The sequence below is a fragment of the Xiphias gladius genome, chromosome 24 (assembly GCF_016859285.1).
Source record: "Xiphias gladius isolate SHS-SW01 ecotype Sanya breed wild chromosome 24, ASM1685928v1, whole genome shotgun sequence".
Classification (NCBI taxonomy): Eukaryota; Metazoa; Chordata; class Actinopteri; order Istiophoriformes; family Xiphiidae; genus Xiphias; species Xiphias gladius.
The window spans coordinates 10219929-10244904 of record NC_053423.1 but is presented as its reverse complement, the minus strand read 5'-3'; the positions used below and the strand labels follow the sequence as shown (position 1 = coordinate 10244904).

At 41.9% G+C, this 24976-nt stretch overlaps 1 protein-coding gene across 1 annotated transcript; it reads left to right on the top strand.

The window, feature by feature from the left end:
• The first annotated feature begins 42 nt into the window (after nucleotides 1-42).
• On the top strand, nucleotides 43-24970 carry rftn1a (raftlin, lipid raft linker 1a). Its single transcript, XM_040121950.1, has 10 exons — nucleotides 43-283; nucleotides 6376-6527; nucleotides 13980-14163; nucleotides 15994-16102; nucleotides 19630-20377; nucleotides 20478-20681; nucleotides 21740-21849; nucleotides 22135-22238; nucleotides 22707-22782; nucleotides 23084-24970. Exons 2-10 carry the CDS (start codon nucleotides 6380-6382, stop codon nucleotides 23507-23509), a joined length of 2109 nt encoding a protein of 702 aa, XP_039977884.1. The 5' UTR covers nucleotides 43-283; nucleotides 6376-6379; the 3' UTR covers nucleotides 23510-24970.
• The last annotated feature ends 6 nt before the right edge of the window (nucleotides 24971-24976 follow it).

Here is a 24976-nt window from a genome sequence, read left to right as displayed (position 1 = left end):
TCCTCTCCACACGCGCGCCGCTGACAGAAAGAGGAGAGTCAGACGGAGCGGCTATCACGAGCTGCCCGTGAGATTCGGCAGCAGTCAGCTGTCATTTCTAAATGGAGGATTCATGTTTTTGTTTTCTTTCCTTCCCATTGGATCGCAGTATCACTCCTGCAGCCGTGACAGGGGACAGATCGTAAAGGCATCAGAGAGAGGAGGGACGCACACCGAAGGACTCAAGTGTGAGGAGGCTTTGGGTCCAGCGTACACTTCGTGCAGACTGGGAACGGTTTCATTGGTGAGCTTAACTCTTGGTTGCTCATTAATTTCGGGCATAAAAAAGAAAGAAATGCAAAGTCCGTTTTGAGAGATTTAGAGTTTAGAGATAGTTTACTCTTTACAATACGAGTGACCGGAACTCATTTTAATATTTCCAAAAAACATTCTGTCTCTTATTACGGCATGTGAATTTTCTCATAGTGGTATGAAATTTTAGAGTGATTTAGCTTTTAATAAAAAAAACTTTTTGCCCTTTAAAAAAAAAAAAAAAGGAGTCTTTGGAACCCTTTCACAATAAAACTCCCGTGATAGGGAGAAATCCCCATGGTTCAGCCCGTCGTTTGATTTGCGCGATGTTGTTTACCATTTTTATTGGTGACGGGACGAAATGAATAAGCCCTCTGCTCACTGTCACAGGCTGAAGTGGACTCAAGATACGCGTGACGGAGTAAATGTGCCGAGCGCAGATTGAAGAGGGGGGTGGAGTGTGTGTGTGTGTGTGTGTGTGTGTACACTTGTAGGGCTATGCATTATGAGGACCAGTTTGAGTTGTAGACCTTTTGGAGTGAGTACATTTTAGCTGGTCCTCACAACTTCAAAGTGCTGTTTCGAGGGTTAAGACCTGGTTTTAGGATCCAGGTTAGAATCAGGTTTAGGTTATGGTTAGGGTAAGGGTTGGGGTGCATTTAGTTGTGATACTAAAGGTTAGGGTAAGGGACCTAGGGAATGCATTATGTTCAAGAGTGTCCTCACAAAGATGTGTGTGTGTGTGTGTGTGTGTGTGTGTGTGTGTGTGTGTGTGTGTGTGTGTGTGTGTGCGCGTGCGCGCCCGCCCGCCCGCGTGTGTCGGACCAAGAAAGATTTGGTTCGTGAGCGACCTGTCATGCATCATTTCCCGTTCACTAAAATACCTCCGTTAACAGGCAGCAACTGCTAGCCACGTGTTGGGAGAGAGTGTGTGTGTGTGTGTGTGTGTGTGTGTGTGTGTGTGTGTGTGTGTGTGTGTTTGGCGAAAGGTTGATGTAGAACGCACCAAAGAAGTAAAAAGAAAACCAGAAACATGTAATTTCAAGCTAGGCTGCACCCACAAAATGCATGAGGCATCAATTAGTTACATGGCTATGTATGGTTGCTTTCCATATAGCGTGGAAATCTATTTGGAAGCATTTGAAAAAGCACTCATTAGTAGAGAGTGACATCCAGTTGATCATACTGGCCATGAAAACATTAGAATAATATTCATCACTTATTTTTACTTGTCAGAACTTGGGTTTACAATGTTAAATGATGGATTCAAGTACCTTAAGAGCCTGTACCTCAGGGTTAGTAAATCGGTACCCCAGTCTTTTTTTTTTCTCTCTCATAAACTTTTCTTTTTAGAGCAAAATAGGCTGTACAAGGAGCCACACGACAGCCCTATACATCAATGTCATAATTTGTTTTTATCCTCCACATGCAGCCTCATTAAAACACTGTTTGAGGTGACTATTTTGTTGCTTGGGGGAATCGCACCTCCCTCAAGGCAACTTGGCACACTCCCAGTCTGCTCTCTGTCTGTCTTTCTTGCATTGTCTGTCTCTACTGCCCCCTCCTTCTCTCATCCTCCTCATTCTGTTCTTGCACTCCTTCTCTTTCCCCATCATCAGCATCCCCCATCCCTAGATAGAGACGGAGTGTAGCTCCAACCCAGTGGGAGGGAATCCCACACCTCAAGGCTCAGTCTGTCACCTCTAATTTTGAAATTCATTGAAACACATACAATGCAACACAATATCGTAAATAATAATGCAGCAGCTTTCACTGGAATAGTTCTGTTTTTTTTGTTGCCAAACGACCATGCAACCATAAAAAGTAAATTAATTTAGATTTATTATTATTTAAGCATTATTAAAACACGGTTTTTGTTTCTTTTGGCAAAGTGCATTGGTCAAATTGTAATAATGAACTTTGAGGTGTCCTGACTTAGAACATATTGGAATTCGCTTTTACCTTGTCCATTATTTCACTATATCTGGACAACTCATCATGCATTAATGCGTAACTATTTCTCAGCATAACAGCTGGTGTAACCTGTAGCTAGTCAGCCCAGTTGTGGGATATGATTGGTGGGTTTAATTATTTATTTATCATGTACAGTGTAAATTTGTTTGTTTTTTTTAATAGTGGCAAGGGCAATATAAAACTAAAAATGTGAATTTTAACTTTGGAACTATTGGAGAGGCTCCTCAATGGTTATATCTATATTTACTCTGAATCTTCCTAAAGATATTTACTGTGAATCTTCCTGTGCCTGTCTGTAGTCTCTCTCCCTCTGCTGTAGATGAATACTACTTCTTGGAAAGAGGCATCCCCCCCTGAGTGGCGTGGGAGGTAGCAGAGCAGTGGCATAGCGCAAACGGATTATGCTCTCGCATAAATCCGCTGTCATTTCAAAACTCTCCGTTTCAAGAGATTCTCTAATGAGAAGCCCTCTGCTACTCCCGTCTAGCTCCCTCTTCACTCCATTCTCTCTTTTTCGCTTCTTTTATCTGTCTTTCTCTCCTGTCTCTCCATGTTTAATTGACGTTTTTTTTTTTCCTGTCAAGGCCCTTTTCTGCCTGTGTGTTTTTGTGAGAGCAAGTGTGAGATTCTGTTTGAAGTCAACATGTAGGGAAAAGGCCTCATATTAAGCAAAAAGGCCTCAAGTCTTGAACTCGCTGGAGTTTCCACCTTGGTTTTTTTCTTTTGACGTTGTGTCCAATTACAAAGTTCTGTTCCTAAACCTCAGTGACAGGAGTCCATCTGTTTAAGCGAGGCCTTTGTTTTGAAACAAAACTGTCAGTGTACAATGAAAAGGATGATGACATGTTGGATCAAACAGTAGAGTTGTAGGCTAGTCAAGACCAAGACTACAACCAGTCATGTTTTCTTTGAGAGCAGTGAATCCAACTGCCGCAAGCAAAATAAGCATTACAAATGGTTATAATTTTTTAGGACTGCATAATGCGTAGCCCATAAAGAAGAGTAAGGACAATAAATGAATATGATTTTTTTTTCTTTTAGAAAATTGAGGTAATTTGCATAGGAATAGGTTAGAAATTGTATTAAAGTACTAGAGATAAGGTGAAGGGCGAGAAAGTTGAGAAGTGGATATACGGAAAGTGATAGGATGAAAATTATTTTCCATGGACATTTCTTTCTTTCCCTACATGTTTCTCTTAATATCCTCGTTGTTGGAAAGTCATCACCATTATCATATTTTGACCACATCTTTCTCCTCTATCTTATGCTCCACCTTTTAACACCCTTTTACCTGACCAACCATTTTCACATTAGGGCTGTTATCTAAAGATTAACTTAATTCGCCAGAGTGCACTTAGTGCACTTTACCTGCCCATATTCATATGATTTCCGAACTATATCAACTGGTGAGTACAAGAACTATTGAGGAATATATACTCAAAGCCTCAAGCATTAAACAGGAAAGGTGACGGAGCATCCTAATGCAGACAAGTTAGCCTGCCGTTTTTAGATAGGCTGCGGTTTGCAAACTTTACAGTCAACTTTTTTGTCATCCGTTTAAACAAAATGCAGCCAGTCTGAAGACTTCTTGACATGGCGTCAATTAGTTTGGAGCCGACTGCGATGAAATGTTCGTAAACGTTAAATAAGTGAGACCTGGCCGTGGGCAAGTTCAAAGTTGTGAAAATGGGTGGGTGTTCTTAACCCCCCCGTTTTCACAGGTAGTCTTTTCCTCCGAATGCTGCAGTAAATAATGGATTAGGCTGTTGATGTAGTGCTTTTCTCCTTTTGAAAGTAACAACAGCGATTGTCCAACCGATGAGAATTTGGTCAGACGTGAGCAATATCAATCAACCAGTCAAACAGTTGACCGGGAGACTACAGCCCCACTTCACATTAACCTGCCTTTGTCCCCACAGCAGACAGCGCATATTAAAGCGCAGGCCTGGAGAGAAAATGTTTGGGAGTGGATCTACATGCTTTATCTTAGACATAACCCAGGGCCCACTTGGCTGACTGTCTGTCTGGAGACCTTGTAATAGTTTTATGGGACTTAACAGGCTCAGCAGGGGAGCACTTCCGCTGCAAAAACTCTTTGAGCTCCCAGACAGAATTACTGAATGGATGGAGGATGGAGAGGGTTGGAGGGCATGCCAAAAGGAAATGTTCTGTAGACATGCAGTGATAGAAAATAGTGTGGAAGAGTACAAGGTAACATTATAATGTAATGATAGGAAGGATCAAAGAGGGTAGAAATGGACGCCGTAATGGTGATGAATTAAAGGATAGAATGGAGGAGGGGAGAAGAGTTTGGGGAACAGATTGAATGCACAAGAGTGGAGGGAAGTTGACAAAGTGAAAGCAGAAGGATGGAGTGAAAGTCAGGATTAACTGATAATGAGAGAGGGAATGTTGGGAATTCTTGTAATCAGATGGACACAAAAAGAAATAATGACAAAAATGAATAGTTTTCTGTAAGACTAATGAAGGCCATTGTACATATATAAAGAAGGGAGTTGTCCTAATCAAGGATGGTGGACGGAAGCAGAGGAGAGGCCGAAGAGAAAAAGGGTAATTAAGGCATGGATCAGACAAGGAGAGAGGGTTTTGCATATCATGAACAAGACAAGTTGAAGAGCTAATGGTATGAGAGTTTAAGAGGAGAATAGACAGGTCAAGAGGAAAGAAAAGTATTCTGGAAGGAAGAAGAGAGGAAAGACAATCAGATAAGATATACGGTTGTCTTGCTCTGTGTCCTTCTCCAAAAGTCTCATCTGTCCATCTCTTCTCGTTTGTACTCATTATGAAAGAACATGTTGTATTGAAGGAATAATGACTCTTAATTGCTTGTTCATTGTAACATTTAAAATGACAGATTGTACTGTCTCAAGACAGCTGAGCTATGAAAATGTATCGAAAATGCTGCCTTATGCAACTTTCTGACCTTTGGACATGCATGTTCCACACATGCAAAGCTGTAAGTCACCAAACATACACACACACACACACACACAGACACAGACACACTAGGCTTAATGTAGTCTGTTAGGATCGTTAGCCGAGTTAACGTCCATGCACTTGGCCCAATGGGAGTTACTGTGTCATTCCGCATCCTCCCCAAACAGATGCAGATATAGACCTGCCTTTGGGGAAGACATGTGCACACACACACACACACACACACACACACACACACACACACACACACACACACACATACACATACACACACAGACATGCAGATGTGCACCTCATTGTGTGACACTTACAAGTCATGGCAGATGGGATATTAATTGTAACTGTGGTGATGGTTTGAGAGTACCAACACTGTCACATTAGATTAGCTTGATGATATTTAGCCACACGTTTCTTCTCTTGTCCCCTACCCATCTCACGTCCTCTCTTTTTACACCCTCTACCCATTTGTCATTCCTCTGCTTTCCATTCCCAATAATTTGTCACAGAAGCCACTTCAGTTTTTTTGTTTTGTTTAATGCAACTCAGATCTTTGGGTCTAAATTGCCTTGCTTAAAATGAAATTTCAAGCTCCCTTCAAATTGTTTTTCCAATCACCAATCCTGAACTTTATCGACTGGTCCTTTATACAGTTCTAAAATAACTGACTTCTTTGTACTCCAAGACTTTCCCTTTCCTCTCCTTTCCTCTCCTCTCCTCTCTTGTATTATGTTGCTCTGCTTGACAGGGCAGGAAATCAGTCTCATTTATGCTTTAATTCATCCTGATCAAACATGTCGCTCCCAATCAGCCCTATTTGATTAGGAGATGCCCGTATCACAGCCCACTAAGCAGGTAATGGCTGACACTCATATTTCAGTATTGTTGGTGTGTGTGTATTTGTGTGTGTGAGAGTTAGATGCACACATTCTTTCCCACAGCTCGAGCTTGCACGGGAGAAATAGCATTTAGGCTTGTGTGTGACTATCACGCATGCACTACTGGAAGTGATAATGCGTTCCATATATTTAGAAACTTTATCAGTTCCATGTCTCCCAGTCAAGTCTTTGTTAGCAACCTCTGTTATTTTTTTTTTTATCTCCCATAATTTTTTTTATTCTCCTCTCCTCTCCTCTCCTCTCCTCTCTATCACAGAGACATGGGGTGTAGGCTCCCTAAGCTGCGGAAGGCAGAAGAGACGCGAAGCCCGGGCAATATCTACTCCACCCTCCGACGGCCTCAGGTGGAGACTAAAGTGGGTGTGGCGTACACGTACCACTTCCTGGATTTCTTGTTGGGGAAAGAAGGTCAGGATACTGTAACGGTTGAGAATTTTATTCGATTCAACCATTGCTGGTGTCAGGTGAAAACCTCCAAATAAGTAGTCATCTTGAAAGGTTTTCATAAGCTCACAGGTAACGTAATAAGATTTATGTTGAAACATTAAAGCTGCACTAAACAATATTTATCGATATCAATATGTATTTACAATGGAGCAAATAACTGTAATGCAGTGACAAATCCGTAGATAATTATCACCCAACTAGACAGCTCCCTTTAATTTTGTGGAGCGTTTTTAGCATCTTTCAGCTTATTGTTTCACTCTCATATGTGTTGTTTCCACACACAGGAGGCAACTGTTTTCAGCAAAAAAGCTCTAAAAATCCACTGTACACCACCTGCCCAGAACCATACAGATAACAAGTTAAGCTGGTGAATACAGTAGAGTAGGGCTGCAATTAATGATGATTTTCATTTCTCTATTGATCGTTTGGGCTACAAAATGCCAAATAAATAGAGAAAGGAGCCCAAGATATTTTTCCAGGCTCCTTGTTGTTGTCTTTAAATGTCTTTATTCTGTCTGGCCAACACATTCTCTATATCAGCTTTATAAAGTAATAATACACTACCGATCAAAAGTTTTAGAACACCTCAATTTTCCAGCTGTTATTTAGAGTTACATAATTCAATGTCTACGTAATTCTGAAATTAAAGCTTAGAACCAATGAAGAACTAGAGATTTTAAAAACAAGGAATTATGAAATCTTATTGTTGAACTAATTTTAATCCAAATTTTGTGACTCATCCAGCAGCTGAACACATTTGTGGCATTCTTTTTACAATGGAAATCAAAAATTGTTTAGAAAGTTCATTCCAACACTGTTGCAGAAGTTCTCGTGTTTGCACTTGCAGGTTATTTTGCTTTTAACCTTTTGTCAAGTTCGTCCCAAACCAGCTCCATGGGGATTAAGACTGTAGATTGTTCTGGTCTTCCATCATGTGAAGCCATCGTCTGGTTCTTTTCTTCTAATGTTTTTTTAATCATGGTTAAACTTGAAAAACACAAGGTCATATAGTCAAATTTCCCTTTAAATAATATTATCTTATTCCCTTTACCTCTGAGATTGATTAACATTAACCTCCTTGCTTAAGTCATTCCAAAGGTTCCCTCACTAATTTAAAAATTGTAAAAATGAGGTAGTATTCATAGTAGTATGTATACTAGTTTATGCTAAAAATCTCTAGAAATGACTCACAGTATAGTACCTTATTTGAGTGTTTTATTAGGGACTGTAAGGAAACAGTGAATTAATGAGTGAGGGGGGGAGGCAGTTTGAGACACAGCTCAACTGAAAAGAACAAATCTTGGCCATCAAATGCAGCAGGCAAGCTTCATTCGGATCTGATTCACATTTGTCCCAGTTCCAGTCTGGAGGAGGGAACAGGCTCCAAGGAATGTATCTTCACTTTTGGTTAAAATCCAAGTTATTCAAAGGAATCCTTTTTACTGTGCACCTTGTTCTGTTTTGAAGTACAACGTGGTTGTTTACTTAAGTTTTCTGTTGAACTCTGCTCTGCTCTGTCATCCTGAACTCTGGCTACAGTGTTTGTATGTGTTTCACTCATAAAATAGCCACACTTGCTGTTCCAACTTTTAACAAGTTAAATGAAATGTTTAAGTCAGCAACTCTCTGGTGCTGTTTTTTTTTTTTTCCTCCTTCTTCCCTCATCATACTGTAAGTATCTCGAGGGCAGAAAGTGGCTTATAAACTGAAGTTGTGTCTGTTTGTGGCTCCTGTTGCAGGGAGTTCAAAGAGTTCTCTTCAGATTCAGCTATATTGTGCATGCTGTAGCCATGCCCTCCAACTTCCCCCTGCCTCTCCCTCACACAATGACAATATACTAAAGCTGATGTGTGTTTGCATGCTGTCTCGAGAACTGTGTGTGTGATTTTGTGTGTATCTGTTTGTGAATATGAAAAACTGTGGTTGTGTGTTTATGTCTGTGCAGGCTCACAGCGTCTTGAGAATGTTTGATGAGAATCCTCCAGAGGCATCTGGTTTCTAAAAATACTAATTCTGCCATTGTGTCGGTGTGGACTGTGAAGAGACAGAAGGGAGGGACGGAGCGAGGGAAGAGAGAGGCAAGGGGAAGAAACAGAGTTAAATTAGATATTTAAAAAAAAAAAAATCACCTCTTTTTCCCTATGGCTTAATGTTTCTACAAGCCGGCGCTGTGCACTCCAATCACCCGACAAGCTGAAGCTTTTTAGAAGCGTTTCCAATGCGGCACTGTAATAGACAGCAGGCACAGCACCACAGCCGAGTGGCAATGATCCGGTTACAAGTAAGCATCATTTTCAGCCAGTCCTGTTATGTTTGGCAAAAGGTTTAGGCTGTAGTGTTGGCTGAGATCTGGCAACCCAAAATGGTGGTGGTGACCAAAACAGACAACAGACATGAGGATTGCTCGTCTTTCTCGTTGCTGAAGGCAGCAGCAGATAAATTGTCTAATCGCACGGGCAACAGCAGCACCAGCATCACACATATAAATATGGAAAGACCACACACACACACACACATAGTGTTCATACAAGCAGCCATGGTGGCTCATTCACACTCACACAAAACACTTTATAGCACTTAGTCAACAGAGTTAGTGTTATCTTTCAATAGACAGGCAGGTCATTTATATGGTAAACTCAATGTTGCCACCTGAGCTGCTTAAGATGGGTGTACTCTATTTTAGGATAAACACAGCCACTATGAATTGAGTGTGTGTGTGTGTGGGGTTGTGAGTGGATGTATGCCTGCCTCTCTTCGTCTCTCTCCCTCGCTTCATTTGTGATAGAGAGACCAAGAGAAGTGAAGGATTCCTGAAGGATTATCTGATTGTTTGTGGAGATTGAGAGACCTCATTCCCAGCAAAGGGATTTATTTGTATTTGTGTGTCTTGGTGTGTGTCTCTCTCTCTCTCTCTCTCTCTCTCTCTCTCTCTCTGTGTGCGTGTGCGTGTGTTTGTGAGGCAGATAGAGGAATCTGTATGTCAGTCCATGACATTGAGGAAACCCACGGTCAAATCCATGCTTTAATTCAATTTGGCTTCCATTAATAATAATATTTCCTTGCCAGCGTGACATTATGACTCCTACACAGTAATGAAAAACAAATACCTTTGCTGGTGCCCCTTTTGAGATATGTGAGACTAGATGGCTGTGTATGAAACTAAGTTGTGTTGTCAGGAAGAGGAGCTTAATGATCAGACTGAAGAGGAGTGCAGATTGGTTTCTAACTTGACCTTTGACTGGTGAGTGATGAAACTCCCCAGACACAGTGTGGCCGATGATACAGTGTCAGTCTTGTTTTATGAGCTCTAGCAATGGTTGAGCTGAAATATATTTCCTTGTGACTAAGCCCAGCTCTCTCACACTGGCTCACAGCGACCCTGTGGTGGATTCAGGGGGGATGAGGAGAAAAATGTTCAATTTTTCAGGCATTCGGCCTGCGGTACATGCATGGACAATTTATTTGATTTTTCAGCTCCATCTCATCATATGACCTACAACCAATGTCTTACTCTACTGAGCGATCTCCAGTCTGTTTCACCATGACACATCGACCACCTTCACAAAAAGTGCCATGATCTCAATTATTCCCATTGTAGCATTGATTGGTTAACTTGACACGTCAGCATGAATGTACAGTATGAAATGTAACAGCCAGGTGTGACATTTTAACCCAGCCTCCTTTGTGTCGAAGCTGCGCACAGATAATGAGCAGAGGAAATGGAGAGAGCGGAGAACATGAACAGAAAAGATGTCGGAAGGAGAAGAAAGCAAAGTAGAAGGGAGGAAGAATAAAGTCAAGGAGGTGTAACGGAGAACTGTGGGTGAGGGGAATGAACAGCACATGAAAACAAAAGATATGGCGCGCGTTACTCAGGTCTGGAACGGGGAAGGAAATAAAGAGTCTTGAGAGCGAGGGGAGAGGAGATGTCGAGAGAAAAGAGAGTTGGAGGTGTAAGAATGAGCGAGCGGGAGTCAGGAATCTGTGTATGTGTGAGGATGGAAGTTAGGTGTGATGCTGTGTGACTAACGCTGGTCTCCGGAGCAGACAGTGAGGAGTTGAACTCTGCTAATGACATTTCTTCCGCCCTGCAGAGATGGAGACCCACTCGGCTCATTAAAATTTACAACATGTGTCTAATTCTCATATGTGTTCGGTGTGTGTTTGTGTGACGCTGGTTTTATACTGTACACCTGTGGGCAAGTTTAGTTTGCTCATGCGCATACACTATGTTTTTGTGTGTGTGTGTACGTAATCCATGCCTAAAATGTTATGATAGATATTTCCTCTGTTGACAAAGTTGATGCATTCCTTCTACCTTACATGATTTATCTTTGCTGTCGGAATCTGTGTGTGATGTATTTGGCTCAGAGAGCCGGCGAAGCACAAATCCATCAGTTTGTGACATCTGCACTGTCTGATGCACTTTTCCAGGTAAAATATTTTTTTTTTTTATGACAGATTGTTGAAAAATGCTGATCTGATATAGTTCACACCATTTTTCTGTGCAGTTTTTTTTTTTTTTTTTTTTTTAAATTTCGTTCCAGTCTTATTAGCAAAAAGCCTGTTGAGTATGCCAGCCAAGGTGGCAGAGAGCTGCTATGTTTCAAAAGTGAGCCAGACTAGAATTCACACCATCACAAGTACATGGTATGCGCCTTAAGCGCCACAGTATGTTCTCACCACAGCAAACCTTTTTTCTCCAGCCTGTACTTGTCAGCCATTTTTGTGAACCCAGCGCTCCTTCTGACACATTTATTGTAAAGCAGGCGCTCTGACGAGATCAGACCTGATTTCACAAAGCTCAGATGCTGACCAACAACAGTCATAGCCTGTGGCTGCATTCCCCAAACAGTGGGGAGCTCCTGGCTCCAGGAAGTTGATTATTTTATAGTCACTGTTTTGGCACCTATCCTCGCCTAAAACCTCTGCAAGTCATTAGAAGGCTATTTAAATAAACGTGAACCTCCACCAGGCAAACGGATAAGCCTTGAGGGTGGCTGTGAGTAGTAATCCCCATGCATCACCTAGCAGGCTTAGTGCAAACTCTTTCTCATGTGCACACACTCAGACAACACTGGCAAAAAGATGGCCCATACACACTCGCTAAGATACTGTGGCACACATAACCCCACAAAATATGCTTTACGGTCACATGCAGAAATTCAGGGATTTGTACAAGGAATTAATAAGCTCTTCCAAATGGCTACAGGGAGGGGTTAACTCTCATACTCTGCATACAGCTTGTGAAATCCAGGGTCAAAAAGTGAGTCGGCGCTCACAACGCACAGTGGCTGTCGTGGTCAAAGCTGGGGGTTGAGATGGAAATAGCAGAGCGGGAATCAACAGCTGAACAGCCACTCAGTCGCTTCTTTTGTCTGTTAAACAATGCACCCTTGGATGTGCGTGTCTGTATCTCTGACAAACACCTGTGCCCTCTCTATTATATACATGCACGCATGCGCATATGCACTCACATACACGTACTTTACCATGCCTCTCTCTCACCCTCAGAGTCACAATAACACTAATGTAGTTGCACACACACAAAACATACACAGCTACTCCATCACACACCTCAAACGCTCTTAAGCATGCATGCTTGTGCTCCTACACTCCTTTGCAGAGTCACACTCTTTACCACTACACCGCCGTGCCCTCCCGACCTGGCACTATAAAACTCCACACAGCTTTTCTGCCCTGAGCCGTTCCCCTGTTCCCATTTTGAAGCGGAATTGCATCCTCCCTCTTAAATCCCACAGTGGCAGGCCGTATAAATGAAGTTGCTTCCCAGCCTAAAGCGCTGCGTAACACCCTAATAACTTCTGCATGCCTTGCCTGAATTAGTTGCGATGCCTTGCCTGCGTCTTGGCGGTGGGTGAGTGCAAGCCGTGCAGAGCTAATGACAGCTAATGACTGTTTACAGTGACAGGATCGTTGTTATCCCCCCCACCCCACCCCAGGCTCCAGCTGTTGTTATTATTATCACTGTACTGCTTTTGATAAGTCCCCACAGACACCCGTTTAAGTGTTTGCTTGATGAAAGGCCCTCCTGCTTCCAAGCAGTCATGCCAAGATGATGTGATGGTCGGATTTTCTCAGGGAGTTTTTTTCTCCCATTGTTTAACTGAGATGGGGGTCAGGAGAGTGTGTGCTCGTGCTTGTATCCTACCATATTGGCCAGCCTCTCGTATGTGTGAACACGCCAGATGATGGAGAACAAATTGAAAATGAGATGGCTTGCACATCTTTTTTTTTTTTTTTTTTCCCCCCCTGCGCGTGTGTGTGTATATGTGTGTTTTGTGTGCGTCTAGTTAATTTATTCAGGTTATTTTCTCTTCTCCAGACCCATGCAAATGAGATTGAATGGGAAAGGATGACGAGCATTCAGGCACAGACAGCCTCATCTCTCTCCCCCCTCTCCAACACTGCTCTGCTAACTGCCTTTCTGTCTCCCTTTTCTTCACCTCTCTCATCTCTTTTTGCATCCTCCTCTCTCACACACACCTGGCTTCACTCAGACGCACACAGCACATACATGCATGTGCTGCCTTAAAAGCCGGAGAACAGAGAGAGCGCCTTACTACAATGCGCCAACCCTGAGAGGGCGGTTCTCGCAAACACTGTGCTCTCCCTGGTGGATTTGCCGTGACAGTTTGCTTCCATAAGATAAGCTTCGCTAAACATTTCCACCGAAGTGAAGGGGGTTTTCTTGCCATTGTGTTTGGTAATAAGGCGACCGGTTCTGTGTTGGCGATTGCTGCTAATACCACACACCCAAACAGGCAATGTGATGGCATTGTCTTTTAAACCTTTTGATGTATGTGTGTGTGCATTTTATTAAACTGTGTCTGATAGTGTTAGTAAAAATGTTTTAAGTCTGTGTCTGTTAATACAGATGAGTGGGTGTTCAAATGAGCACATCCCAGCATGCATATAAATGTGTCTTTGCACACTTGTTTGTGTGTGTGTGTGTGTGTGTGTGTGTGTGTGTGTGTGTGTGTGTGTGTGTGTGTGTGTGTGTGTGTGTGTGTGTGTGTGTGTGTGTGTGTGTGTGTGTGTGTGTGTTTTTTTCCAAAAGCCAGACTGTGCTGGTGACAGTGAGGACAGAGGCTAATAGTTCTGGTGTAATTAGTTTCAGATTTAGCGTGAAGATGCCACGTGTTGTTGTTCAGTGGGAATTATCATAATGAAACATGCTCTCTGTCTTTGTTCCTTCCCTTCCTTTGTCCCTTCTTCTCTTTTCCCCTCTTTTTTTTCCCTCCTCCTCTTTGTTCTAGCTTCTATCCACTTCCAATTACCTCTCTACTACTTTTCCCTTTCTCTCACATTCTTGTCTTGACCACTTCCCATTACCCCTTCTTTACGAAATTGCTTTTCTCCCTCTCCTCTCACCCGTTCCCCTCCCTGCAGAGGTGCCGGTGTCATCGGTGCTTTGTCTGTCCTCGGTCAGAGAGCTACCGGTTCAGGTCAGGGAACTCTACGCGCAGGGTTTCGTCCTGGTCGCCGTCCACCCATTTGTTCACCCCTGCGGCCCTCGCCATGCACACATTCAGCGCCAGCTTCACCGGGCCGTGCTGGTCCGGGAGATGCCAAGGTATACAAACTTGACACACCCTTGCCCTCAGCATCACTCTACTGAAGAAGACAGTTTTGACTATAAAGATCTACATTGCAGAGTGATTAGGATAAATGAGATGATTCATTTGCAGTCAGATGTAGAGAACAGTTATCAGGCTCAACAGCTTTTGTGACTTCATTGTTTGGAAGCCAATTGAATCTCATTATCACAAGCAAAATTATGCTCCTCACCTCCTACTCTTAGCTATTTCTTCTGTAACCCAGTTCTTCTTTTTTTAACCCTCTTCCTTTGGTGACACTAAAAACTACAATATTTGCCACCATATTTGAGCAGAGTATAGTTTTCATACCTCACCCCTCTCACATGACAACAGAGTTTTTTTTTTTCTCAATGTCTCATCATGGAAGTTAATGACAGATCGGATCCAAATATAAACCATATAGTACATACAGGCAGAAACCTCCTTAGACTGTTCATCAGTCATAAGGTCCTGTCGGTGGATTCATTTGTAGCTCCTTTGCGTTTTGAGTCATGAATAATCTCAAGATTTTTTCCCATTTTCTCCCAGTTTTGCTGCTTGTAGTCTCAAGTTATGCCAGTTTTTCTTTTAAGAAAATTTTCTTAATAATTACTACCCATTGGCACTTTACATACAATTTCCCAACACAAAGGTACCCTCTGACATTTTTGAAAAATCTACCATACATCAAATGATCAACGTTCCCTCCAGCATATAAGATTTCAGTTTAGTTTATGATAATTTGGATGAGGAAAATTTCTTGTATAGAGACGGGGACCCCTGTGGATCAGTCTTTGTGTCCTTTCACTCAGAGAACCATGGTTACATATATGAAACCTTTCATTTGTTGTCACTTACTCTTTGCAATTAATTTTGCTTATTCTAGAGTTTTAGACATCCTCCTGAGTTCAGTGCGCTCAATGTGAATTCATGGAATAGCGCATTATATTCAAACACACACAGAAAGACACACACACATTCTAGTGCACAGGCAGGTGCCGGGCTGCTCCTTTGATGCCCCTCCTGCCAAGTGGTCCTGCTGCTTCCTGGCACCTGTCACCGTGGAGATGGCTGATTGCATCATCAGCGCTCGCCAGAGGGGAACAGCACGCTGAAAGAGAGAAACCATCTCTCCATCCTTTCATCTGCTTTCTTCAGAGATGGCCACCTCCCCCTTTTCTTTTGTCCTCCTCGCCCTCTTCGTCCCCTTTACTCCGCCTTTTATCTCCCCATCACCACCATCCCCTTTCATCCAAAACCCTAAAAGTGAAAGAAGAAAAATCTGACAGATCTACTGTTTTAAATCTAGCTGGGAATGTCACTCATGCCTCAGAGCACAAGATATTACCATGGCCTTCCCACTGACCTCAATCCAAATCTGAAGAGGCGTATCTGAATACTCCTTTTATGATGGTGTCTTGCAGTGGGAGCAAGAGGAAATTCAGTCCCCTTTTCTGTCTAATAAGTCTATTGTGATTGTGGTGAATGTGTGCTCTCCTTAAATGGAAAATTCACCCTGTTCCAGAATTGACATTATGTTTCTGCTGCGATCGTTGTGGGTCAATGAGTGCTCATGAGCATGAGCATGTCTACCAGAAACTATAGAGTCCAGGCCTGTTTAGATTGTAATGTTACTGAGTGCTGGAACTGCTCTGGTGATAATGAACAGGAAAATGAACCTCAAGTACACAGTCCAGGGTAATGTTATAATAGTACAAGTACATTTAAGGCTTTCTGGTTCATAAGAACAGAATTGAACTGAAGAAAATCAAATATGATGTATAGACTGAATATTTGTTTCATTATTTTCATTGCTCACCCTGTAGTTCAGAGAAAAGTCAACTGAGGTGGGCAAGACATCGTCTGGAGACAGATGTGTGTGTGGCGGGTCACCAGGCTGCTGACCCAGACGTGATCCAGAGCTACGTCAAGAGGGTGAGTTCAAGGGAGCACAGAGTCATGCCAACAAAGGTAGTTTGGTCTCACATAATTCACTTTTCATGGATTTGTCTTCAAATAGTGATTCCTGAAGGTTGGGATAAAAATAAGGATTTTTGTTGTGTTATGCAAACAAAAGAGTCAGTATTCTTCAAATAGAATCTAGGGGCTGGTAATCACTCTTTGTCAGACTTTAATTTTCAGGGTTATTCAAATAGGATTTTGGTGATGAGAATAGATGCCACATTTTATTTTGAGGACAGCCATTGTGGCGAATACATGCGATGTCAACTGTAACTGAAGCACAATGAATGTTTCAGTTAAAAAAAGACAGGATTATTTTAAATCTACACATTTTATTTGTTTAATCCAGTGTGAGGGTATTAGGAAGGCACTGATCCATCTTTTTCCCTCCTGGTACTGATTCTTATGCCTCAACTAAGTATCTACAGATACAGAGTACACAACCCAACGCTAGTGCTATCTTTTTCCCAAATTTGAAATACGTATACCTCTCTGTGATTAGCATCATTTTTGTGTAAGGTAAAGAGTTCAAGGATTGCTGGGGCACTAAACACTGAGTTGGCAGTCAGGTCTTCTTGAAACATGTTTCATTAGTTTTGCATAGGCATACCCAGGTAGGTTCAAAATCACATGAGAAAACGTACCTGAAAAATATATTTCAAATAAAATATCAGTTCCAAGGGCAAAAATCCAAACATAAAGGAACCAATGTTCCCTAGCAACCCTAAACTCCCCAGAACCCTATCACAGGTCATCCCATAGACCTAAGAAGTCATCCACGAGGCTGAAAAAAATGGGATGGGGAGTAGGTAGAGGACACCACTAATAAATTAAATAAGACAATAGAATAAAATAAAAAACAACCACCACCTAGTCATCATCAAGTTGAAGAGAGGCTCCATTGAGATAATTTAGAAGATGGTTTAAATGTGATTCTAATGTAAACTCTTTTCTAATTTAATATTAAAAAGAATGTCTTTCAGCCAGCTAACATAGGAATGGGGGTGAAGAGTTTTTCCATTTAAGTAAGATAAAACAGCTGGCCAATAGGGTTGTAAGAACGGCACTGTAAGGCAAGTCATACAGTGTCCATTTGTGACTTAATGAATGTAACTGGTAGCAGAAACACTGAATTTTATAATGACAATGACCCAAAAAATGGATTGGTTACATCTTTGCTGATGCCCAATCTGCTTAATGTGGTCAGTATCTGCACTGATACTGATCTGACGTATTGGATCAGTGTATCCCTAGAGAGTATGTTGTGTTTGATAGCAATGTAGAGATCTGTTGAGAGGAAGAGGAGGTCACATACTACAGGCAGGTGGTCCGATGCTCCTTTAATTCAGTTATCTTTTTAAAGAGTCCTGTAACTTTTGTTGGAGGTTGCCCTTTTAATTTTGTATCTAAGCACCACAGCTGAGAAAATGCTGTTATTTGTTATCCTTATCCACCATATTCATGTCTGCACACTATACAAGGTGGAATGGTCAACTTAATAAAGTGGGTGATAGGTAATGTGCAGTCCTAATAGCAAACATGCTAGCAGTAAATCAGTGCAAAGACCATTTTTGTTTGTAGATTTTTTTAACGTAAATTTCTCTCTTTTCTCATAATTTCTAGGCACATTTTGATATTTTCAATGCCACTTTCCTCCTCCTCTTCTTCCTGGTTTCTTTCTCCTGAAGTGCAATGCTAAACTGGTGGAGTCCGCTTCTACCAGAAGTCATCTGAGTAGAATCCACCCCTCCTGCCATCTCTGTCTCCGTACTTGTTGCACTGTGTTTTCGTGTGTGCGTTTTGTGTTGGCGCAGCACTGCTGTGCCAGTGAAGCAAACATTATTGGGCTCAAAAGGCTGCAGGCAACTGCCTATAATTGCATGTCTGTGCCATATGGTAACCCTGCCTCTGGTCCTGGCAATGCAGAGCTTCTCCAATTCAAACGTAGCAATTGTGATAAGAGGTTTTCCATTTCAAAATTTTGCAAACTCACCTGATTGGAAGGAGTTTAAGAATTCATCGTGAGGGAAGCTGAGCAAGAATCAAGTCCAGTTTTAATATGCTGAACCCAAGTGGGCTATAATGAAAAAAAAAAAAAAGATGGGAAGAGTAAAAGAAACTAGTAAAACATACTGGATTCCAACTATTTGCATTTTCTGCAACAATGTTCATGCTCCTTTAACCCAGAAACAAAGGGAGGATCTATAAAATGAATGGAGGGTTACAGTAGTTGGGGTAAACTATAGTGAGAGTTAACTATAAGATAACCAACTGTCAACCACAAACCAGAGTCATCACTGGCATTTATCAGCTGTAAAACTCACCTTTAGTCTCTGCTCATGAATTTGCCAGGTCTTACAATGGGAAATGAAAATGTGCTCTGTTGAATAGATTTGCATCTGAACACCCAGAGAGCACAAAGGAAAACCTGATTGGATGGAAATGCACATCACTGAGTATAATGTGATAGGCTCCGGCAGCGTGACATGAATAACCAATCAGATCACAAGCTGCCAGAGAGATCGAGATAAGAACCCAGGAACAGTACCGGGGAGACAGAAAGTGTGTGTGTGTAAGAGTGTGTGAGAGTGTGTGTGTTTGAGAGTGTGTGTGTGTGTGTGTGTGTGTGTGTGTGTGTGTGGCCTGACTTAGGTTAGTTTTGGGGACAAATTTCAGACTAAAGACCAGTTAATTGTCCCCAACTTGTACAGTTGGGGACAAAAGCCCTGTCCCCACCTGGGGAAAAAGCTGATTTTTGGGTCAGTGGTTATGGTTACGATTTAAGGTATGTCTCCAGGAAATTAATGCAGTCTCTGTAGTTTCCCCAAAAGTGACAAAAGTAAACGTGTGTGTGCGTCCAGCTTTGAAATTCTATACTTCCATTTTTCCAGCACCCACTAGCCCACTCACTCTCAATCTGTCTCCGGACATACCCATCAGATAAAACTGCGTGAGTGTGTTGGATTTAACAGACAAACTGTTTATAAATGGGGTGTGTGTGTGTACAGACGAGTGAAGCGTCAAAGGTAGTGGATAATAGGGGAAGATATGTCTCATTATTGTTCAGTGGTAGTTTGCGATCTGATTTCCCTCCCGTTGAGCCTGTCTAAAACTGTCAAATATCAACTGACAATTAACCACCAGAGCTCCATGGGAGGGAGCGAGGCACACAAGCATGCACACAAATGCACAGACTGTCACACGTGTACACACAAGGATGCGTTGAGATAATGAGGTCCTTTTGTCATTTGAATATTTGATCTTTGGAGATGATTAAGTAGGTTGTTATTTTGCAGAATATCTACTCTGCATACATCAGTCTTTGTGTGTAAACGAGGCTTTGTTTGTCTGATTGTAATAGAAGAGACTCTGTAAATTTATATCCGGTGCTTTGAATGACGTCTTTTTATATTCATGTGTCACTCAAATTAGATTCTAATAGAGGTTGTGGGTGTGTATAAAGTGATAACATTGTGTATGTGTGTGTTTAACCCTTACAGATCCAGGATGTAGCAGAGCAAGGGGTGATGTTTGTAGGCTTTCTTCAACAGCCAGGGGGTGGACCCTGCTTCTTGGGGCACTGGGACCCTGAGGAGCTGTCGTCCTTACATTCAAGCCCTTCGCCCATACATCGACACCCCTTCAGCACAAACACCAGCCCAACTGATCCAACAGAGCCACATCAAAATGGCGTAGAACATGACCATCACCCCTTTGAACCTCAAGAGCTAGATCATGAAAATGTAGACTGTAACATGCAGCCTTTGGTGCCCAGAGAACCAGACTTCAGCCCTCTGAAACCCACCCAGAGTTCAGAGCTCAACACAGAGGAGTCTAATGAACAAAATCAGACTTCAGAGATCAATTTCAGAGAGTCACTAGAATCAACAAACCAACCTCAAAATCACAGTAAACCTGGTTTGGACACAGTTCAGTGGTGTCCAAGTCCAAACCTAGCAGATACCCCAGGGAGCCACCTGTGTCTAAGCCCTTCAAAAAGTACAGGTACAGTCAAACAGCAGGAGCGTAGTCTACCGGAACACCAAGAATCCCCAGAGAAACAGTTTAACATTCCAAATCAGAGAGAGAGACAAGATTCAAGCTCAGACAGCTGGCTCAGCTCTCCAGAACTTGATCGCAACCATGAAAAAAAGTCCAGCTCCAGTGTAACAACCCACAACAACAACCATATTCATCTTAAGAGTTCAGAGAAAGATAAGAATACACCTTCACCACCAGCGCAGGCTAGTAAGTAACCAGTACCCTTTTTGCTGCATAGTTTGACAAATCATCAGGTAGTGGATCTCTCTCCCCAGTTGTTGAATTTCCTATTTATTTGTGTCTGTAGGGATGCAGGTCTTTGCCCTGTACAACCACACAGGGGAGCTGAACACTTCTCTGAGGTTCTACTCGCTGAGGGTGCCACTTCGAGTACAAAAGGAAGCAGGGCTGATCACAGAAGTTGACGCGCACTGGCTTGACCACATGACTCAGCATTTCACCAGCGGTGCACACCTCATCGATGGGTTTTTCCACCTTGGCGATGGCAATGGTGTGTTTCAAGGGTATAGCAATAAAGAGTAGCAGACTGTCATTTTGGAGTTGCTTCCATCTCATGGTCAGACTACACGCAAAATCAGCAGATCGACCAAAATAGATTCAACTTTATTCAAAGGTAGCATGAGTGCACAACAGCACCAGAGAGTGGTACAGCAAAAAATGTTAGTGCATCCTTGCAGAATATGTGATGCTGGAAATTTGACAAAAGAGATACCGGGGAAGCTGTTTCTCCCTGCTTCCAGTCTTTATGCAAAGTTAATTGTTTCCTGGCTGTTGCTTCATATTTACCATACAGATATGAAAGTGTTATCAAACTTCTATCAGCAAAAAAGTAAATAAGGGTATTTTCCAAAATGACAAACTAATCCATTAAAGTTCACCAACATTGAACCTTAAAGTTCGAACTTTATGTCAAAGATGTTGGGATGGTAAAGATGGGATCACCAAAGTTAGGACAATTCATCTGGAGGGAGCTTGAATGCCTGTAGCAATATTCATGACAATCCTTCCAATAGTTGGCGAGGCATTTCACTTAAAAACAAGATTGTTAACAGCAAGGTGGCACTAGAGGAGAAGTCATGGGATCACCAAAGTCAGTAGGATTCATCCTCTGGAGACCATGAATGGACAACTTTCATTGCAAACCATTGTGGTGGACAGACAAACCAACATTCCCGTCCCTAGAGCCATGCTGCCAACATGGCTAAAAACAGCTGTCATTCCTCTTTTACTTGATGACTTCTTAAACGAATGGCTCAATCTCTTCGAGGTATCCCTTTGGTTTAGTTGCACCAGTGCTCGACAACAGGAAAAAGCTGCTCAGGCCGTAGATCTCTGCTTCACTGCTGGGTAATGGATGATATGCATGGCGTTATGTGGCATAAATCCACGGCTTACACCGTAAGTCACTGTTCAGTCACCCGTGGAATAAGCAGGCTTAAGCCATGAGAAAGGGGGATCAATAGTGAGAGATTGGAGAGTGGTTGAATCACATTACATCCTCCTCTGTTTATCTGACTCTGTCTCTGATTTTCCCCACTTTCTCTCTAGACAATGGGGTTTCATCCGTGGATAGTGTGTTCATCTTCCAGAGCTCTGCAGAGGAGACCACAAACACGTCCTATGATGCTATTGTGGTTGAGCAGTGGACCGTTGTTGATGTGGGTCTTTGAGTTTTTAATACTCTGGAGAAGATGTGCACTTTGAGAAATCCTTTGTGACTGAAGGCTTAAGCTGTTTTCTATCAAACGTTAAGTAAGAGTGGAGATGAAGGAAAGTAATGTGCATGTGCTTGTGGCTGAGCTTAAATTTGCCAACCTGCATGCATACTGTAATATGTTTGGGAATTTTTTTTCCTGTGTGTTTGCATACATATATGTATGATTATATACTATTGGTGTGAGTGATTTTTTTTTTTTTTTTTTCTGTCTTTTTTTCCTTCTCAGGGTGTGGTGGTGAAGACAGACTATATCCCATTGCTCCAGTCTTTAGCTCCGTATGGATGGAGACTAATGTGTGTGTTACCCACACCAATTGTCAAGACCAACAGGTACAGGACTACGCCCAAAGATATCACTGTTTTGCAACCATAAATCTCTACTAAACCTGTCGTCTTCTTTTTCTGTACATTTGATCACTGTGAATAACATCACCTAAAACCAGCAAAGACTAATTACTGCTTTGTTGGTTTCAGTCATTATTCTTTTTCTCCTAGATGTTGCCTTTCTCATTCTGTTTTGGGATTAGGAGTGACAGTGTAGGTTAGATACACAGGACAGATGGTTTGAGGTCTGACAAATCATGATCATATCCTCATCTCAACATGAAACGGCGTTTGAAATCCGCCGGAGCTGCGAACAAAAACACTTTCGCTGAAATACTCTTGTCTTGTAACCTGTCACTTTAAAAGCCGCGAAGAACAGAACCTGGATTTCAATACATGTAGCAATGTGCAGGCTCATCAGATAATAAAATAACAGGTAAAAGTAGTAAAAGTGCTGCTCTTTTCATTCTGCAGTGATGGGAGTTTGTCGACCAAGCAAATCCTCTTCCTTCAGAGACCCATTTTGCAACGCAAGAGAAAAGACTTCAAGGTTTGTTCCCCATCCATCCTTACAGCTAATCTGTCATTTGTCTATGATATGCCTTTAGGATACGTGACTTTGTCACAGAAGATGCCATTAAAAAGTTACGTTACTAAATATGGGATGTACAGCAAATATAAACCTGCTCAGGAAAAGCCTAATAATAGGCAAAAAGTTGCCCTCAAACTTTACAGAAAAGAGGCATCAATGAGAGAGGCTTTGTTGTGGTTTGTCAGGTGTCGGGAGAGGTAGAAAGAAAAAAGGCACAGCACAAAGCGCAAAACTGTCTGACGCATCTATTTGATTTCAGATGCTGAACCTCAGGGGTCGCAGCAAGGCAAAGAAAAATTCTACAGGAGAGGAGGAGAGAGAGGACAGGTCCCCCGTGATGGAGGCAGAGATGGACTGGTTGAGAAGAAACACAAAAGAGGAGGAAGAAGAAGCGGAGGCGAGGAAGAGCAGGGATGGTGGACGGAGCGAAAGGGCTAGCCCTCAGGAAGGTGGAAAGGAGAGGGAAGAGGATGCACGACATCAAAAGGGCTCCTTGTTCCTATCGGCGAGCAGGGTTTCTGTTGAAGACCAGGAGGAGGAAACTGACATTGACAAGACCACTATGTCCAACCAGGAGGAGTCGGTGAGATGGACAGATGCGTGTCAGAGAGATGTTGGAGGGGTCAAGGAGGAGGTGAAGACAGAAGAGCGGATCAAACAGCAGCTGTTTTCCGGCGTCTGTTGACACATTGGGCACAAAACAGGGAAAGGGAAGCTGACACCTGGTTTCTTTATCAAAAAAGTCTTTTAAGGGAATCTGTTGTTGATCTGGATGTTTAGTTCTTCTGTGGACATTCCAGATGTAGTCATATATTCTGTATTTATATCATGTACTGATGTTAACGCTTCAATCTGCTCTGTTTAGGACGCAAGTCTTTGAGTTCCCATAAATGGGAAAGTGTTGTGCAGTTTCTCTGCTTTGGGTCAGTGTCGCTATACGAAATGAAATGAGACTGTACAAGACTTTACAGTACAACCTAGAACAAGTCTCCAGTCTAAGCCTTAAGTATTATTTTCTAGCCCATTGTTGTATTTTACTACTTTCTTGTAATAGGACTGTTAAAAAAGGAGAATTGATTTCACTAGGCTCATTGTATTTTTATATGTAACATATATAAATTAAGATAGAAAAGAGACAGGGAAAACAGTATGACAAAGTTTGTAGTAAACTGCATGAAAGCCCAACTGATACATCTGCATTGGCCAATTTTAGCTTATTACAGACATCAGGCATCACCTTATATGTTGGCCAATAAACAACAAAAATTGTAGTACAGATTTGCCAAAGGTGTTTGAGGTAATTAATAAACAGTTGTCATTAGCTTATTTGGAAAACTTCACTCGGTACATAGCTTGGTCAGAATTTTTCCAATAACCAAATTTCGGGAACAAAAAAATTAGTCGAAAAAAATAAATATCAACCAATATGTAGTTATCAGATTTATTAAAATATTCAAATTTATTCGTCGCAGCCATAAAAAAAAAAATAAAAAAAATAATACAGTATCAGCCTGGCTCTACACTGCATTTAAGTATTATGTGGTTCATTTTACTGGGTCTCTAAATGTTAGAGGGTAAGTTCGTATAATTTACTAGTAGGAACTAGCTATGCTGAAAGTTTTGGTTCATTGTGGCCAGGTATTGAGATATGTGTCTGAGATTTACCTCAATGTGATGGAGGCGAATTTTTTTTGTGGTGCTCAAATAAGGCTTTAATAAAAAAAAAAAAAAAAAAAAATCAACATCTCTTTCCACAGGGGATTTGCCTGTTACTCGGGATTATACACGTTACATGCAATTGACTTTCCTTAGGGACTTAATCTTTGACACTTGGTTGTTCATTTTTTTAAATGCAATTTTTCAATGCTGGAGCATCACTAAATACTTCCATTCACCTCCATTGTGATGGGGTGGTCTCAGAACCTGGCCAAATCCAACCAAAATTGTGTATTTGGCAAGATACTACAAGTATTGTGTGAGAAAAAGCTTTTTAGTCATTTGACTGAACTGACCCTTTCAGGGTTTCCGCTACAGAAAACGTATACATCAGAAATCAGCTATTTATTATTTCCCAGACCACCTGTGTTGTGTGTAAGTTGTGTGATATGTAGGCCTTCATATAAAAGCAGAGGTCAATAAAGTGTTAAAAAAA